Here is a 17,873-nt window from a genome sequence, read left to right as displayed (position 1 = left end):
TGGGGCTGTTTGATTGTGGGGCTGTTTGATTGTGGGACTGTTTGATTGTGGGACTGTTTGATTGTGGGACTGTTTGATTGTGGAGCTGTTTGATTGTGGGACTGTTTGACTGTGGAGCTGTTTGACTGTGGAGCTGTTTGATTGTGGGACTGTTCACTTGGGTCCCTCTGGGGCTCCTCAGTGCCCCTTTGGCCTTAGGGAGCAGCTGTTCCCGGTTGGAATTTTGTGGTTCTCCCTCCCAGGCACATCCCCTGCTCAGCATCCCGGGCTGGGAGTGCTCCCTGCATTCCTGGGCACTGGCTTGGGATGGCAGGGAATGTTCAGGGAGCTGGAGGGGCTGATTGTTGCAAAAAACATGGCTTAGAAAAGACATCCATTCCCTGGCTGCTCCCTGGGAAGAGGCACGAGCTGATTTATTAACCCAGTGCTGAATATCTGGCCCTTTGGGGCAGCATTTGGGCAGAGATTTTGCTGCCTGAACTCTGCTCTGCCCTAAACTCTGATCCCCTCGAGCACACTGGGAGTGGAACCCCCACCCAGAACCTTCCATCCCTGCCATTAAACCCCCCCCACACTGTGTGTGATAACTTTACTTGTCTGATTTTTCCCACAAGTTCAGCAGCCTGGAGTGTTTTGAAAAGCATTCTGATTTTTTTGTTTGTTTTTTTTTTAAGACAGTAAGTTCGAAAATCTGGGAGGAACCTGAAGTGTTGTCGTGGGCAGCTTTTGATGTGTTTGAAATGCCTCAAGTTCAAGAGGCAGCAAACTTGAGAGTGACATAATTCAGAAGTGGTTTCCACTTCAAATGTATCTCCCCTGTAGGTAACCCCTCAGAAATGACACTTTGGATCCCACAGCACCAAAGCATATGAGAAAATATGCAGCTAAAAATGTATTCAAGAATACAAAGGGGTGTCTAAACCCATGTTTTTAAACGTAAGTTTCCTTATATGTTATACATACGGGGGACTTAGCCAGGATTTTTCCTGTTTTCCAGGTGCATATACGATGTATAGAAACATTTGTGTTGGATGGAAACATTTGTATTGTATACAAAGGGCTGAGAGGGACTTCTGCAAATAAAGGTGTGGTCGCAGCTCTGCCCGTGTGTGTGTGTGTGGTGTGTGGGATTGGGAGCAAAAATTCTGGAGTGTGAAATTCCTGCAGAAAGCAGGATTAACTCAGAGGAGGGGAAGGGGAGGGGCAGGCACTGAGCTCTGCCCCGTGAGTCTAGCAAATAAAATTTTGCAATGATTGCTGAAAGGCTTTTAATTGACCTCATAGTGCTGCAAGTCTCAGGACTTTTCTGGCTTGTGAATTAATTTTAGGGGGTTTTTAGGTATTGTTGTTGCTTAAATTCAATTTAGTTTATAGAGATAACAAGTAATAATCAGCTTCTTTACATAAAAAGTAACATTATGCAGCAGCTGATTATTTAGCTGCTTGTGTGACAGCCTCTGTGGGAGGGATCTAATGGTTTGGTTAAATCGTTTCATTTTGAACTGTGAATAATTTGGTAAGATAAACTATGCTTGGTTCTTAAAAGTTGTTTTAAAGGTAGAAGGCAGCGTGAGCAGCGACAGGACCCGAGGGAATGCCCTGAAGTTGTGCCAGGGCAGGGTCAGGTTGGATCTCAGGAAAAGGTTCTTCCCCCAGAGGATGGTTGGCACTGCCCAGGCTCCCCAGGGTTTGGGCACAGCCCCAAGGCTGCCAGAGCTCCAGGAGGGTTTGGACAACGCTCTGAGGGACAAGGGGGGATATGCAGGGCCAGGGGTTGGACTGGATGATCCTTGTGGGTCCTTTCTAGCTCAGGACGTTCTGTGCTCACCAAATGATCAGTCGTGGCTTTGAGTTCTCCCCCTGCCTTGCCCTTGGCTTCCTGTGGGACCTGAGAACTGCGGGTGCAGCATCTGCTCTGCAGACCCGGCCTGGAGCAGCTCTGACCACAGAGGTGATGGGGTGGCCATAGAATCATAGAATCATAAAATCATAGAATCATAGAATCAGCTGGGTTGGAAGGGACCTCCCAGATCATCGAGTCCAACCCTTGATCCAACCCCGCCGTGGTTCCCAGCCCATGGCACTGATGCCACATCCAGTCTCAGCTTAAAAACCTCCAGGGATGGAGAATCCACCACTTCCCTGGGCAACCCATTCCAATGGCTGAGCACCCTCTCTGGAAAGAATTTCTTCCCAATATCCAACCTAAACCTCCCCTGGCACAACTTGAGACCGAACCCTCTTGTCTTGCTGATGGTTGCCTGGGAAAAGAGACCAACCCCCCCCGGCTCCCCCCTCCTGTCAGGGAGTTGCAGAGAGTGAGGAGGTCTCCCCTGAGCCTCCTCTTCTCCAGGCTGAACAGCCCCAGCTCCCTCAGCCTCTCCTCACAGCACTTGTGCTCCAGTCCCTTCCCCAGCCTTGTTGCTCTTCTCTGGCCCTGCTCCAGCCCCTCCATGTCCTTCCTGAGCTGAGGGCCCAGAGCTGGACACAGCACTCCAGGGGTGGCCTCCCCAGTGCTGAGTCCAGGGCAAGAATCACTTCCTTGGCCCTGTTGGCCACCCTGTTCCTGAGCCAGGCCAGGATCCATTGGCCTTCTTGTCCCCCTGGGCACACTCTGGCTCCTGTTCAGCTCCCTGTCCATCCCCACTCCCAGCTCCCTCCCTGCCTGGCTGCTCTCCAGCCACTCTGTCCCCAGCCTGTAGCACTGCCGGGGGTTGTTGTGGCCAAAGGGCAGGACCTGGCACATGATAAGGCTCAGCCCCTCCAGAAGAGCTCTTTGAACCTCAAGTTTCACTCCTCCTGGGGGGGTGGGTGGATGACTCCGAGCAGGGATTCCAGGGAACACCCGGCAGGTTCTCGGAAGAGGAGCAGCATCAGCCCGTGGGCAGCAGCAGCTCGGGGGCCACGGGGCAGGAACCACATTTCCCTGTAAGTGAGAGAGGTGCTGAGAACTCCTGGGCCCTGTGAGGCTGCTGTGGGTTGTGATAAGGGCAGCCCACAGGAACAGATGAGCTGGTGGCGTGTCACAAGTCTCAGCCCCTCTGTCCCGTGGGCTCATCAGCTGCTTCCAGGAATCTCCCTCATTTCCTGCCTCAGCTGAACAGGAATGAACCCGATGCAGAGTGTTCTTGTGCCTTCCTGCAGCTTCCCCAGCTGGAGATTTCCTCAAAAAACAGGGCTGGAGAAGGAACATCTCCTGGCCCTGCTGGGGGAGCTGAGGACAAGTGGCATTTGCTCAATCCTGCCCTAGAGTTGGATCCCACCCCTGTGCTGGGTGATCCCACCCCTGTGCTGGGTGATCCCACCCCTGTGCTGGGTGATCCCATCCCTGTACTGGGTGATCCCACCCCTGTGCTGGGTGATCCCACCCCTGTGCTGGGTGATTCCACCCCTGTGCTGGGTGATCCCATCCTTGTGCTGGATAATCCCATCAAAAAACTCAATATTTGATAGGATTGAAGGCGTTTACTGGGAATCCTGCCCATGGTAGGAGGTTGGGATGAGCTTTTCTTTAAGGTCCCTTCCAACCCAAAGCAGTTTGTGATTTGTGATTGGATTTGCTGAGGATTTGGGTGTTGGTTGGCGAGTTGCCAGTTTAAATAAACCAACACAAATATTTCCCTGGAAATGAAGGAATAGCAATTTTTTATTTTTAATTGCCGTTGTCACTTTTCTGTGAAAAACTCACTTGGAATTTTTTTTTTTTTTGGTCCAGTCCTCCCTAAAATGCCAGGAAGTTGCTGAACACAGGCTGAGAGCGGTGAATGATTTGGTGCTGCCTCTGCCCACGCTCGTCTTCCTACTGCCAGAAATGAAACTTTCCCTTCTCAGAGGTGCAGGCCTTGTCACCAAGTGAGTTCCTGTTTTTCAGCCTTTCAGATTTCCCCTCTTTTTCAGGCACTTGAGAGACACTTCAGCTTTTATTTTTCACCCCCAGTGTGAGCCGGTAACTGGCTGGGCTGCTTTGTGTCTGACTGTTGTCACTTAAATCCGGCCCCTCAGGATTGTTTTAAGAACCAACTGTAAAAATGACTAATAACTGTATTTCTGGGGGAGAATAATGCCCTTTTTTCCATGGATAATTCCATTTCCTTTCAGCTACACCAGCCATGAGTTACAGCCCCTTCCACTGTTCGTGAGGAGCTGCAGAGGTTTGGGTTGCTCCCAAAACCCGGGAGGAAAACCAAACAAAACCCCAAGTCCTCTTGTCTTTCTATCCACAGTATTTTTTTCTCTCTGCCTGGAGTTTTATCAAGCATATTTGTTTAAAATTCAGGGATTTTCCTTTTTTTTTTTTTCATTATTGCTGTGCTGCCTTCGGTTTTGGAGAAGGATTGGGGCAAGAACAGAAACAGCAGTCATTCTGGGGCAAGAACAGAAACAGCAGTCATTCTTGGGGCAAGAACGGGTTTTTTGGAGAAGGATTGGGGCAAGAACAGAAACAGCAGTCATTCAGTTTTAGAGGAGGATTGGGGCAAGAACAGAAACAGCAGTCATTCAGTTTTAGAGGAGGATTGGGGCAAGAACAGACAGTATTTGAGAGCCACCCTGGAAAAAATGAGCTGGGTTTTGCTGTCTGTGAACCCTCCTCTCAGACCTGGCTGTTCCAGACGTATTTCGTGTTACAGGAGCGATCATAATTATTTTTAACAAGACCCAAAACTCCCCCCCCCCCCCCGATCTGTCACTTTATGCTTTTCATGTTCACTTCCTCCTTTGCCTTTTTTCTTCTTCGTGGGTTTCTCCCCAGCCTGTGACGAGTTTCTGTTGCTGTGGCTACCCCAGATCCTTTATCTCCTGCTTTTTTTCTCTTCACATCCTCCCCTGCTTCGGAGGAGCCTCGCAGTGACTCAGGTTTGCCATCAGAAAGGTCAGGGACAGACACTCAGGCAGCTGCTGAAGATGGGAAGGGAACACAAAGCCTGGTTGGGGGGTTTTGCCTCTGTCTGGGTTGGTTTCCCTCTGGGAATTCAGTTTTTTTACTCCCTGGGTTCACTTTTGAAGCCCAGAGAGGTGACTCCTTGCACAAGTGACCTTCCTTGGGAAGGATCCAGGGGTCTTTGTAAAGCCCTGAGGGTTTGGGGTGAGGATTTAGCTCATTTTATGAGTTCTGCCACGTTGTTTCTCTCTCCTGGGCCAGGTGAGATCCTCTCTGAGAGACAAAGGGAGCAGGAATGAGGCACTGCAAGACCTCAAGGTCTGGCAGCTCCAGTCCTGTCGCTGCAAATGCTCCAGGTTGGCAAAAAAAGCAGAACTTCTAGGAAAAAGGGAAAACAAAAAAAAAGGAAGGAACACAGCAATCTGAAGGAACACAGCAATTTTATCTCCTGGCTTCAGGCAGCAGATAAATTATTTGCCCTCCAACTTTTTTTTCCACCCCAGTCTTTGGGCAGCACTGGGTGAGCTGTCACTGCTGGGGGGTGTCCTGGGGGGTGTCCTGGGGGGTGTCCTGGGGGTGTCCTGGGGTGTCCTGCTGTCCCCGTGCCACCCTCACCGTGCCCCCACTGCAGGGCTGAGCTGCACTCCAGGCTCTGCCCGTGTCCCTCCAGGCTCTCTGCAGCCCAGCAGAGCTGCTGCTCCACCCCAGGCTCACGGAATTCACTCCCTGAGGTGGGAAAGCACCTCCAGGATTGTTGATTCCAAACTCTGACCCGTCCCCACTTCATCCCCCCGCCCAGAGCACTGAGTGCCACCTCCAGCCCTTCCTTGGACACCTCCAGGGCTGGGGACTCCAAACCTCCCTGGGCAACCCCTGGCAATGTTTAACAACCCTTTCCATGAAGAAATTCCTCCTTATGTCCAACCTGACCCTCTCCTGGCACAGCTGGAGGCCATTCCCTCTCCTCCTGTCCCTTGTTCCCTGGGAGCAGAGCCCGATCCCCTCTAGCTCATCCCTCCTGTCAGGGAGTTGTGGAGAGCAACAAGATCCTTCCTGAGCCTCCTTTTCTCCAGGCTGAGCCTCCCCAGCTCCCTCAACTGCTCCTCCCAGGACTCATTTTCCAGCCTCTTCCCCAATTCCACTGCTTTAAACTCCCTGCTGTGCCAAACCCCTTCATCTCCTGAGTGACACCTCTTGGTGCTGTCCCTGCAAAGGGCTCAAACCCTGACAGACAATTGTTCCCCAAGAGCACAAACCAGTTCCCCCCTCTCAACAGGACGTGAATCCTGCAGGTTCTCGTGGAGTTTTTCCACGGTGGCACGAAAATAATTGATGAGCTGGAGCTTACAAGGCAAATTTGGGCCCAACAAAGCTCGTTAGTCATTCAGCAATTACGCAGCTTTCACGTGAACAGCCTCTTACAGGAGAACTGGAGGCTTTCTTTGGTCACCCCTTATGGGTAATCAGCAAAAACTCAGTGTCAGGAAACCAAATATTCTCTCTGGTGACAAAGTTCCCTCACTGCTGACGTGAGGGCCAAGCAGTAAAGCTGCTGGAGTGCCAAGAACTAATTTTGGGGTTGAGGAGTGGTTCGGGCTATTTTTTATTTTGGTTTTATTTTGGCTGGTTTTGTTTTTTCCTCCCCCCAAAAAAGGTTAGTCATTTGGGCAGGTCAGCAGTGGCCAAAAAAGGAACCTGGTTCTTCCTTCAGGTCTCATCCCTGAGCACTCCTTGTTGTGTTCTGGGTGCAGGGAGAAGGGATGAGGGGGTCTGGAAGGGCATTTTCCCTGTTCCATCACAAGGTGCATCGATGTTTGAGCCTCAGTTTGCCCTGAGGAAGGCATGGGATGGACAGGAGGGGCTGGAACAGAGACCTTTCCCCTGGGGAGGTTGGGGTAGGAAGTGGAGCCCTGATTTTGGGGTCTGAGCGAGGAAGGGGCTGACAGCTGAAATGTCACCTTCCAGCAGAGACAGGTAAGGCTGAAAAACCCCAAAGATTTTAAAGCCAGATAGTCAAGTTACCTCTGAAAGGTCACTGCTGACTCTAGAGCTTTAGACTTGGCTTGAACAACTGTTGTCTGTGATCTGACTGGAAATGTTCCACCATCTCACAGTGCCATTACGACTGTAATGCTTGAACAAGAATGAAAAACACGTACAGGGCAATTTTGGGGGGAAAAAAAGAACCTAAAAAAAAACCCCAAACCCACCCAACGGTCCAAAAGAGAGAGAAAAATAAATAAATGAGCTGATAAACACCAGGTGGCAGGTACCAGCTGGGCCAACTGCCTGCACCCCCTTGGGTACCACCTGTGGGCTCGGTGGGGCCCTCAGAGGTCCCTTCTCTGTTCTCTGTGTGACACTGAGCTAAAAAATTCCAATTAATTGGCTGTTTAGGCCTTGCTGGTGGTTGTTGTTTGGTGCTGAGCTCCAAGGGAATGAGCCCTGGCACCACCACCCTGCCCTTGTCTCTTCTGTCTCTTTTAATTTAAAATTAAATCCCTTCATTTTAAACAGATGTGCTTGATAAAACTCCAGGTAGAGAGAGAAAAAATACTGTGGATAGAAAGAAAGGCTGGGAGAGCTGGGATTGTTCAGCCTGGAGAAGAGGAGCTTTGGGATGACCTGACCGTGGCCTTCCAGGACCTGAAGGGAGCTGACAGGAGAGAGAGACTGTTTCCAAGGGCCTGGAGTGGCAGGACAAGGGGGAATGGCTTCAAACTGACACAGAGGAGGTTTAGAATCATAGATTGGATATGAGGAAGAAATTCTTGGCTGTGAGGGTGGGGAGGGGCTGGCAGGGAATTCCCAGAGAAGCTGTGGCTGCCCCACACCTGGAAGTGTCCAAGGCCAGGTTGGAGCAACCTGGTCTGGTGGAAGGTGTCCCTGCCCATGGCAGGGGTGGAATGGGATGAGCTTTAAGGTCCCTTCCCACCCAAACCATGCTGTGTCTCTGTGCTCTACTGATGAAGATGAAGGTGGTGAGGCATCAAGAGAAAAGGTGTGGAGAGACTCGACCTTCTGCTACTCCCATTTTCCCCCACAAAACCCCATCCCACGGGAGCAACGGCTGTTCCCGTGGGTTATTCCAAAGTGTGCTGCTGCACAGGGCACCTCCAAACTTTCCCCTGGCTGCCCAAGCAGGGTGGTTATGCTGTTTGGGAAGAGGGATCCTGATTTAGGGGGCTGACCCACGACGGGGGGTTTCCCAGCCGGGCACCGGTGGCATCAGGTCCCTGTTCCCTGGCACGGGACAGGCTGTGCCCAGCCAGCAGCAGGGCTGTGTGGGAAGAGCAGGGGATCTCCTGGGTGGCAGAAGCACCAGGTAGGAGGCTTTTGGTTTCTGAAACATGAGAGTTGTCCTTCTCAGGGCGTCGTGTGGGAAAATGTGAGGGCAGAGCCCCGTGTCCCCCGCCAGCCTTGGATGGGAAGGTTTCTCTCAGCACATCAAAGGGCACAGGCAGCTCTGCAGCAGCAGTTTTAAAGCTGGAAGGGGGTGTTTGCATGTCAAATCTACCTGAGGGTTTGCAGCCCACGGCAGGAACACCAGGAAGCCATTCAGGGATCCTCCACCATCTGGTGGATCCCTGGATGGGCCAAAGACCAAGCAAAGGGTGTGTTGAGTGACTTATTCTTTGACTGATTTATTCTTTGACTGGTTTATTCTTTGGTTTATTCTTTGACTGGTTTATTCTTTGACTGGTTTATTCTTTGACTGGTTTATTCTTTGACTGGTTTATTCTTTGACTGGTTTATTCTTTGACTGGTTTATTCTTTGACTGGTTTATTCTTTGACTGGTTTATTCTTTGACTGGTTTATTCTTTGACTGGTTTATTCTTTGACTGGTTTATTCTTTGGTTTATTCTTTGGCTGATTTATTCTTTGACTGGTTTATTCTTTGACTGGTTTATTCTTTGACTGGTTTATTCTTTGAGATCCAGGAGTGAATCTTCAGGAAGAAAGTGCAGAGCACTCTGAAGGAAGAGCAGTGGTGCCTTGTGGGAAGTTAATTCAGGCTTCACTGGGTGTCTGTTTAACTCAGGAATTAGCAGGACAAGTGTCAGAAACTGCAGACTTGGCATTTTCCAGAGCTGCTCCTCCCAGCTCTGACTCTCCCGAGCCTTGAATCCATTACAAGGTGATTCTGCACCAGAATCCCCCTGCTCAGTTGGGAATGGGGTTGGATTTTAAACAGTCTTCACTGTGCACATGTAAAAGCAGCCCCAAGCCACGGGATTAAGAGCAAACCTGGGGAGCAGGAGAGGTAGGAGGGGATGGGGGGAAGCAAAGTGGGCACAGTTCCAGCAGAGATGGAAGCCTGTGTGTGTGTGTTTGTGTCAGAGCAGACTTTTGGGAACCGAAACCCAGAAGCAGGTGATGCTCCCAGGCAACAAGGCTGGGCTGGGGTACAATTCTGCTGAACAAGTGCCTTTTGCACCCCAATCCCAGGGGGGATAAATGGTCTCTGAAGAGCCCAGGGCAGCTCTTTCCAGCCTGGGTGCCAGGGCTGAGCTTGCAGGATTCGTTCTCTTGGTTTCGTGGCATCCACGTGGATCCACATCAGCTCTGGAAAATAAACTGGAGTCTCCTGATCCAAAGGGAAGAACAGTGAACAGAATGAGAAGGTCTGAGTGGATGGATGAATTTCCTGGACATTGAAATCTGATGGGTAAACCCTTGAAGGTTTCTAAATTTGTTAGGGACTTCAAGTTGAAGCTTGTTCTGTTGGAGAGAGTCCAGAGGAGGCACCAAGATGATCTGAGGGATGGAGGAAAGGCTGGGAGAGCTGGGATTGTTCAGCCTGGAGAAGAGGAGCTTTGGGGGGACCTGACTGTGACCCTCCAGTGCCTGAAGGGAGCTGACAGGAAAGAGAGACTGTTTCCAAGGGCCTGGAGTGGCAGGACAAGGGGGAATGGCTTCAAACTGACACAGAGGAGGTTTAGAATCATAGGTTGGATATTAGGAAGAAATTCTTGGCTGTGAGGGTGGGGAGGGGCTGGCAGGGAATTCCCAGAGAAGCTGTGGCTGGAAGTGTCCAAGTCCAGGTTGGATGGGACTTGGAGCAACCTGGTCTGGTGGAAGGTGTCCCTGCCCTTGGCAGGGGGTGGGACTGGATGAGCTTTAAGGTCCCTTCCCACCCAAACATTCCATGATTCCATGAATCAAACAGCCTGGCTGCGCTGAATCCACCCAACCACTTAATTTGCTTTAATTCCCAGTTGTCCATCCACCTGCAAACCCCTTGGAGGATCGTGCTGCACCTCACCCTTACCCTGCTGTTCTCTCCCCGCAGTCACTGCTGTCAGATTTGGTGACGTGCCCGAAATCACTTCCCCGCCCCTCCAAAAGCAGGAAGAGCGAGGCCACAAAAAGCCCAGCACCTGCCCCAGAGCCAGGGGAAGGAGCCCTGGGGCAGGACAGCCCTGCCACAGCCCACCCTGCCCTGCTTTTGGGTTGTCTGCTCCAGACATGACCCTCAAATCTGGGCCCCTCAGGGCTCGGGCTCTGCTGCTGCTGTGCCTGGAGCTCTGGGCACAGCAAAGCCTGGCACTGCAGTGCCAACCTGGGGAGAGGAAAATCACCAGCAAAGATGCAGAGAAATGCTGCCCCAAATGCATCCTGATGGAAGGTAAGGGAATCTTCGTGTCTGCCAGGGGAGGTTTGTTTGGCCGAGCGTGTCTCGAGGAGCTGGAGGTGCAGAGAGAGGTGGGAAGAGTTTCCTCTGAGCCCTAAATTCAGGAGGTGCCTTGGATCCTCCAAGGGGAAGTGGAGGGGCAGCTCTGCTGACCAGAGACAGGACTCAGGGAACAGCTGGAGCTGTGCCAGGGGAGGTTTAGGTTGGATCTCAGGAAAAGGTCCTTCCCCCAGAGGGTGGTTGGCACTGCCCAGGCTCCCCAGGGCAGTGGGCACTCACCTGTGCCCATCCCAGAACGCACACACAAGGTGATCATCAGTTCTAGCCTGTGTTCCTGCCTGATCTCAGGGTGGTGGTGAGGTGGTGCTGGATTTAGGTTGGATATTAAGAAGAAACCCTTCCCTGGGAGGGTGGGCAGGCCCTGGCACAGGTTTGCCCAGAGAAGCTGTGGCTGCCCCATCCCTGGGAGTGTCCAAGGCCAGGTTGGAGCAACCTGGGACAGTGGAAGGTGTCCCTGCCCGTGGCAGGGGGTGGAACAAGACGATTTTTACAATCCCACCCGACCCAACCCATCGTGTGGTCCATGATTGTAACTCCCCTGTCATTTTAAGTCAAACTGAGGCAGCAGAGGTGGGAGGGGGCAGCTGCAGGACTGCCCAGGGCACAACCTGTGTCTGAGAGGCTGCAGGACAGAGCAGAGGATTCTCATTCCCCCTTCCATGGTCCCAGGACCAACCATTCTGTCTTTAGTGCAGCCAGAGCTGAGCAGGGGGGGATTTTCAGCCAGAAGCCTCCCCAGGCTGTTGGCACTCACTCCACACCTCCTGGAGCTCTGAAGGTCAGGGAGAGGAGGGCAGTTGGCACAGGAGGGTGTGGGCATTCCCCTGGTGATCCTGTACATTCCACCACCAACCTCAGGAGATGATCTTTGCCGCTCTCTGTGGGTTTTTAATCACACCACTGACCCAGCCAGCATTTCCATGCAGGTTTTTTTTTCCTTTAACAGTTACTCAGCTTCAGGATTGAGCAGATCTTTCCTTCCTAACCTTTTCTTCTTAACCTTTTCTTCTTCATCTTTTCCCTGCTGCCTCAGGGGCTTGGTGCTGTTCACTGATGGGCTCGGGAGACATGAGCAACCCTTTGCTTTCATGAACCCTCAGAACTAGAGGGGATATTTTCTCAGGGCAAGCAAAGTTCGTGACAAAACTCCTCTGGAAACAGAAGGATGGAGGGTGGGAAAGGTGCTGGTTTAATGGCTTGGGTTTAGACCCAGCTTTGGCAACAGGTATAAAAATGTGAGTGGTGCTGCTTTGGGGCACTCCAAACGTCCCCCAGCGTGTTGGCAGTGACATCTTCTGGCATCCAGCTCTTCCAGGAAGGGATTATTCCCAGCGATGGGAATTTGTGGGCTCTGTGGAGAGGCAAATCTAAACTCTTTCTTTCTGGCAGGAGGCAACAACCTGTGCCAGGGAATGGAGGACCATGACTGCAAATGCCCCCAGGGCCACAGCTGTGGGGATAACAACTGTCTGTACTGCAGGAAGCTGCCAGAGTGTGCTGAGGGACACGAGCTCACCAGGATTGGTAACTAAACCAACACCAAACTCACTCCAAGAGTCTGCCCAAGCCTTGGAGTGTCACTGCCCTGCCCACTTCCTTATGTAGAATATATATATAATGTGCTAGAATATATATATTATATGCCTTGTTATGCTTTTAATATAATTAATATAATTAATATAATATATGAAATATAATAAATATTATATATAATATATAAAGTATATATTATATAAAATATATAATAAATATATATAATGTAATATAATATATATAATGTAATATATTATTTTATATATAATATATATTATATAATATATAATATTATATATAATATATAATATATAAATAATATGCTAGAATATATATATGCTAGAATATCTATATTATATGCCTTGTTATGCTTTTAATATAATATATAATATATAATATATAATATATAATAAATATTATATATAATATACAAATATATATTATACAAATATATATTATATAAAAATATATATTATAAATATAAATAATATATAATATATAATATGTATCATCTATAAAATAATATATAATATTCTTTATATAAATATATATGTAAAAATATATAAGACATATATTTTATATATAAATATATAAAATATATATAAATAGATTATAAATTTTATTTATAGATTTATTGACATATATTTACTTATATATTTATATATTATAATATAATATATAAAACACAATATATAATAAAATATATATTATACATTTTATAAAATATGTATATTATAAATATAAAATATAAATTGATATAAAATATATAATAAATTTTAGATATATTATACAGAATATAATATTATATATAATATCATAGATAATATATAGTTATAAATAATTTTTATAGATATATAAAAATATAATATAATGTATCATAAATAAAATATAATACATATTTATATGTAGATAATATTCCTTAATATGCTTATTAATATGCTCCCTTGCTTTTAGGGAGGCTCGGGGAGAAACGTGGCCTCTGTGCCAAACCCCCTCCCTTCCCTGTTTTATAGCCAACCTTCCCCTTCCTGACTGGGAGCCTTTCCCTGGGGTGCTCACACTTCCAGGGGCACTTTCCCTGCTGGAACAGCCCATTGGATCCTGGTTTAGTCCCTGTGGGCTCCCAAGTGCCCTCCTGTGCTGGCAGAGCAGCCCCTGCCCCTCTGCCCCCCTGTGCTGGCCCAGCAGCCCCTGCCCCTCTGCCCCCCTGTGCTGGCAGAGCAGCCCCTGCCCCTCTGCCCCCCTGTGCTGGCAGAGCAGCCCCTGCCCCTCTGCCCCCCTGTGCTGGCCCAGCAGCCCCTGCCCCTCTGCCCCCCTGTGCTGGCAGAGCAGCCCCTGCCCTCTGAGCCTCCCCGGGGGCTGCTCCATCCCTGCAGGGAATTCCCGCTGCTCTAATCCCCCCTTTCCGTGCGGGATCCGAGCACCGACCCTTCCCCTTCTCTCTTCCTGCAGGAGACACAGATTTCACATTCCAGTGTAAACCCTGCGAGACCGGAACTTATTCCAGTGTGAAGAATGGCTGGTGCAGGAACTGGACTGAGTATGGATTTATTGACATTGCCCTGCTCGGAAAATAGGCATTAGAATAATCATAATAATCATCATTACTAGATAATATTATACACTAATTAATATTAATTATTATTTAGATCATTATATTATTAATATTATCTTATTATTTAAATATAATCTTAACAGTATTAATATTAAATTACTATATAATATTATACATAATATATATACTATATATATTAAATATATAATTATATATAATATTTAATGTATATATTATATATATTTTATATATATAATATTATATATAATATATATTAATATATATTATAATATATAATAATATATATTATATATAATATGTATTATTATTATATAATATTATATAGTAATTTAATATTAATTATTATTTAGATTATTGTTATATTATTATATTATTATTTAAATATCATCTTACTATTATTAATATTAAATTAATAATCTGAAATAGTTATTATTACTTAATAATGCTAATTATTATTAATGGCTATACATTAATGTTTTAATAATTATCTAATTACTTAAAATAATATTAAAATATCAATTTAATTAATATCTAAATAATATTAGTATTATTAATATATTAAAAGTAACATTAAATAATATTTAAATAATATTAATATTATTTATATATTTAAATTAATATTAATTACCATTTAAATACTCAAAATAATTTTTAATTATTATTAATTATGAATTAACATTTTAAAAGGAATTAAAATATTTAATGCTGACGTTGCAAAACAAAACCCAATCAAAGACAAGATCACCAATGCGATTAACTGATGAGCTTTTTAAATTAATCCAGATGTGTCTCTTTAGGCTTTTTAGTCAGTCTCAAACCAGAACTTAAGACAAACTGCTGGGTTTTCAACTTGCTTCCAAGTCAAGCTCAGACTGATGGAAAAATTATTCCAAACATGGACATTATTCCAAACTGGAAACAAAGAGAGTAAAGAAAATGGGAATATAAAGCAGTTGTGACGTGGGGGAACAGCAACAACTCCACCTGCACTGCTGTAAAAGGGGATGAAAGGAAACAAGCTGTGGGAGGAGGGAGGGGAAGGAAAAAGGGGAGCCAAGAGAGGAAGGAAGGGAAAACAGGGATCAGGGAAAACAGGGATATTCCAAATGTGCCTCTTGCTCTTCTTGCAGCTGCGAGAGCTCGGGGTTTGTGACCCTCAGCCGAGGCAACAGCACCCACAACTCCAAGTGTGGCGTCCCTGCTTCTCCCAAAGACGTGGAGCAAGGTACCTTCTCCCAAAGATCTGCTCCTTTGGCAATTCCCCGGGGGCTCCTCCTCCCCCGGAACGTGCTGCCATGGAAGCTGGCTTTGGGAATTCCAGCCGTGTTCCCTGCGAGTTTAATCATGGAATTGTTGACCTGGGCAAAGATCCAAAGCTCTGCCAGTGGCCCAGGTAGAGGAGAGCCCAGTTGTCCCTGGGCAGAGCACATTTATTTGAGTTTTCCACCGGAATGCTCCGGCTGTTTTGCCGGGGTTTCTCGGGAAAACAATGGCTTGGTTCCCTGACAAGTGTTGGCTGAGCCCAGGGCGCCCAGCCCTGGAATTCCATGTCTTACCATGGATCAAATGACAGGGTTTGGGGGTCCTGAGGACGCTCCTCTGCTCCTGCCCTTTCCCACCCCCTTGGCCCTCCAGGGAATTGCTGCCTCTCAGATCCGGGCCCGTTATCCAAAAATGTTCTCAGTTCTGCTGAGAAAAACTGCAAAAAAGGTGCTGCTTTCAGCTCCTGGGAGGCAAACACAGGGCTGAAAATCTGGCTTGTTGAGGTGCTGGGCAGAAAACACTGAACCCCAATCCTTCCAAAAAACCAGAGGAGACAGAACAAGTGGGAGAGACCTTGAACAAGGAAGAGATGGGAAGGGGGGGTTTGCAGGAATGGTTCTCACAGACAGTGATCCCTGGGGGGCTCTCCCAACTCAGCATAATCTGCCTTCTATTTCTAATTTCTATTTCTTATTTCTAATTTCTGTTTCTATTTCTATTTTTGTTTCTGTTTCTATTTCTATTTGTATTTCTATTTCTGTTTCTATTTCTGTTTATATTTCTATTTCTGTTTATATTTCTATTTCTGTTTCTATTTCCATTTCTATTTCCATTTCATTATCTATTTCCCTTTCCCTTTCCCTTCCCCTTTCCCTTTCCCTTTTTTTTAACTTCCTTTTCTTTTTTCACTCCCTTTCCTGATTTCTTTCCCTTTTCCTTTTCCCCCTTTTATTTCTCCCTTTCTCCCTTCCTTTATTATCCCACAGCTCCACCACACCCTTGACTTGGAACTCGCCCTCTTTCCTCAGGAACTCATTTTCCCCCGAAAAACTAAATTAACACCTAAACTTCCTTAAAATATCTCTCCTTTAACAACAGTCTGGGCACGTAATTCCTTAATTCTGATTAAATCTCTTGAATTGCAGCTCTCCTGCCCTCCAGCTCCCTGTCCACCACCATCCTGGCCATCCTGACGGCCGTGGCCGTGTTCGTGCTCATCCTGCTCACCTTCCTCCTGCACTTCTGCATCTGGACCCTGAAGGACAAATATTTCGCAGCTGAGGGTAAGGACACCCTCGGGGGCTCTCCAGGAGGCCGAGTGGGATAAATGAAGCTGGAATAAATGGAATTCATAGGGATTTACTGAGCGGTTTGGGGCAGGTCACGCCACAGAATAGCTGGGGTGGGAAAGGGATCATCCCTTCCAACCCCATTGACAGAAGGCAGGGTGAGATGGGATTTTGGGACAAGAATCCTTCCCTGGGAGGGTGATGAAGCCCTGGAATGGATTGCCCAGGGGATTCCCCAGCCCTGGAAGTGTCCAAGGCCAGCTTGGAGCAACCTGCTCTAAGGGAAGGCACAGAGTGGGTTTGAAATCCCTTCCAACCCCATTGACAGAAGGCAGGGTGAGATGGGATATGGGGAAAAAAATCCTTCCCTGGGAGGGTGGTGAGCCTCTGGAATGGATTCCCTATCCCTGGAAGTGTCCAAGGCCAGCTTGGAGCAACCTGCTCTAAGGGAAGGCGTGGAGCAGGTTTAAAATCCCTTCCAACCCCACTGACAGAGGGCAGGGTGAGATGGGATATCAGGAAATAAATCCTTCCCTGGGAGGGTGGTGAGGCCCTGGAATGGATTCCCTATCCCTGGAAGTGTCCAAGGCCAGCTTGGAGCAACCTGCTCTAAGGGAAGGCGCGGGGCGGGTTTAACACCCCTTCCAACCCAACCCGTGCCACAATCCCACCACTTCCATCCTTCCCTCTTTTTGGGAAGGTCTTTGGGCCCCCCGAGGTGTGTGGAGACCCTCGTGGGTGCAGTTGCTGTCCTTGTTCTCACTGCAGACGTGGACCATCACTTCCCTAGGCCGCCGGCGGCTCCGCAGCTCCCGGAGACCTCCAGCATCCAGTTCCCCGAGGAAGAGCACGGGGGAAAGACGGCCGAGGAAAAGCTTTCCATGCTGTCCCTCAAAGTCTCCAACGAGCTCTCCAACAGATAAACTGCCCTGGGGCGCCGTGGGAACGGGGAGCTGAGCTTTCCCAAAGGAACAGGAGGAAGGGGATGGGCTGTGAAGCATCGGGAGACCCGCGGCGAGGAGGAGGAGGAGGAGGAGGAGGAGGAGGAAGAGCGGCTTTTTGGGGCATTTTGGGGCTTTGCTCTCAACAAACCTGGCTTTGGGAAATGAAAATCCTGCTGATTCAGGCTGGCATTCATTCCTGAGGGCGCTCTCCCAGCTTTTCCCTTTTCCAGAGTGATGCCCACAGTAAGGGAATAGGGCACAGGGAGAAGGAATGTTCTTATTCCCTCATTTCTCCCCGAGCTGCTTTTCCCTCCTGCCAACCCGCCCTCCTGGTGTTCCTCTGCCCCCATTCCATCCTCTCCTCTGCCATCCCAGCACAAGGTGCTGCTCAGGCCCAGTTCTCAGGGCACACAGGTTCCCTTGGGAAGCCACAGAATTTGCAGGGAAACCAGGGATTAAAAAAAAAAAAAAAAGGGAGTAATTCTTGTTGTCCTGTCCCTCAGCAATCCCTGTGCCTGGAATATTGGCTCCCAAAAGGGACACTTCCCAACACCTCAAATGAGGACCAACCTGCCTAGAGGAAGACATTGGCTTGAATGAGTTTATAGAGCAGGAAAAGACAGTGGAAAACAGGGAAAAGCCCAACACTGATGGTTTTTTTCCCCCCTGCCCCTGAAGAAAAAGAACAAAAGC

The 17,873-nt window shown here is 48.1% G+C and overlaps 1 protein-coding gene across 1 annotated transcript; it reads left to right on the top strand.

Moving 5' to 3' along the window:
* Window positions 1–10,349: 10,349 nt before the first annotated feature.
* Window positions 10,350–17,348, top strand: TNFRSF18 (TNF receptor superfamily member 18). Its single transcript, XM_027728670.2, has 6 exons — window positions 10,350–10,509; window positions 11,965–12,099; window positions 13,561–13,648; window positions 14,815–14,909; window positions 16,093–16,230; window positions 17,027–17,348. The coding sequence occupies exons 1-6, from the start codon at window positions 10,350–10,352 to the stop codon at window positions 17,191–17,193; spliced, it is 783 nt and encodes a 260-aa protein (XP_027584471.2). The 3' UTR covers window positions 17,194–17,348.
* The last annotated feature ends 525 nt before the right edge of the window (window positions 17,349–17,873 follow it).

The sequence above is a fragment of the Pipra filicauda genome, unplaced genomic scaffold, assembly GCF_003945595.2.
Source record: "Pipra filicauda isolate LSUMZ 115617 unplaced genomic scaffold, ASM394559v2 scaffold87_size3191425_pilon, whole genome shotgun sequence".
Classification (NCBI taxonomy): domain Eukaryota; kingdom Metazoa; phylum Chordata; class Aves; order Passeriformes; family Pipridae; genus Pipra; species Pipra filicauda.
Note: the sequence above shows the minus strand (reverse complement) of the source record. Positions and strands in the feature narration are given on the sequence as shown.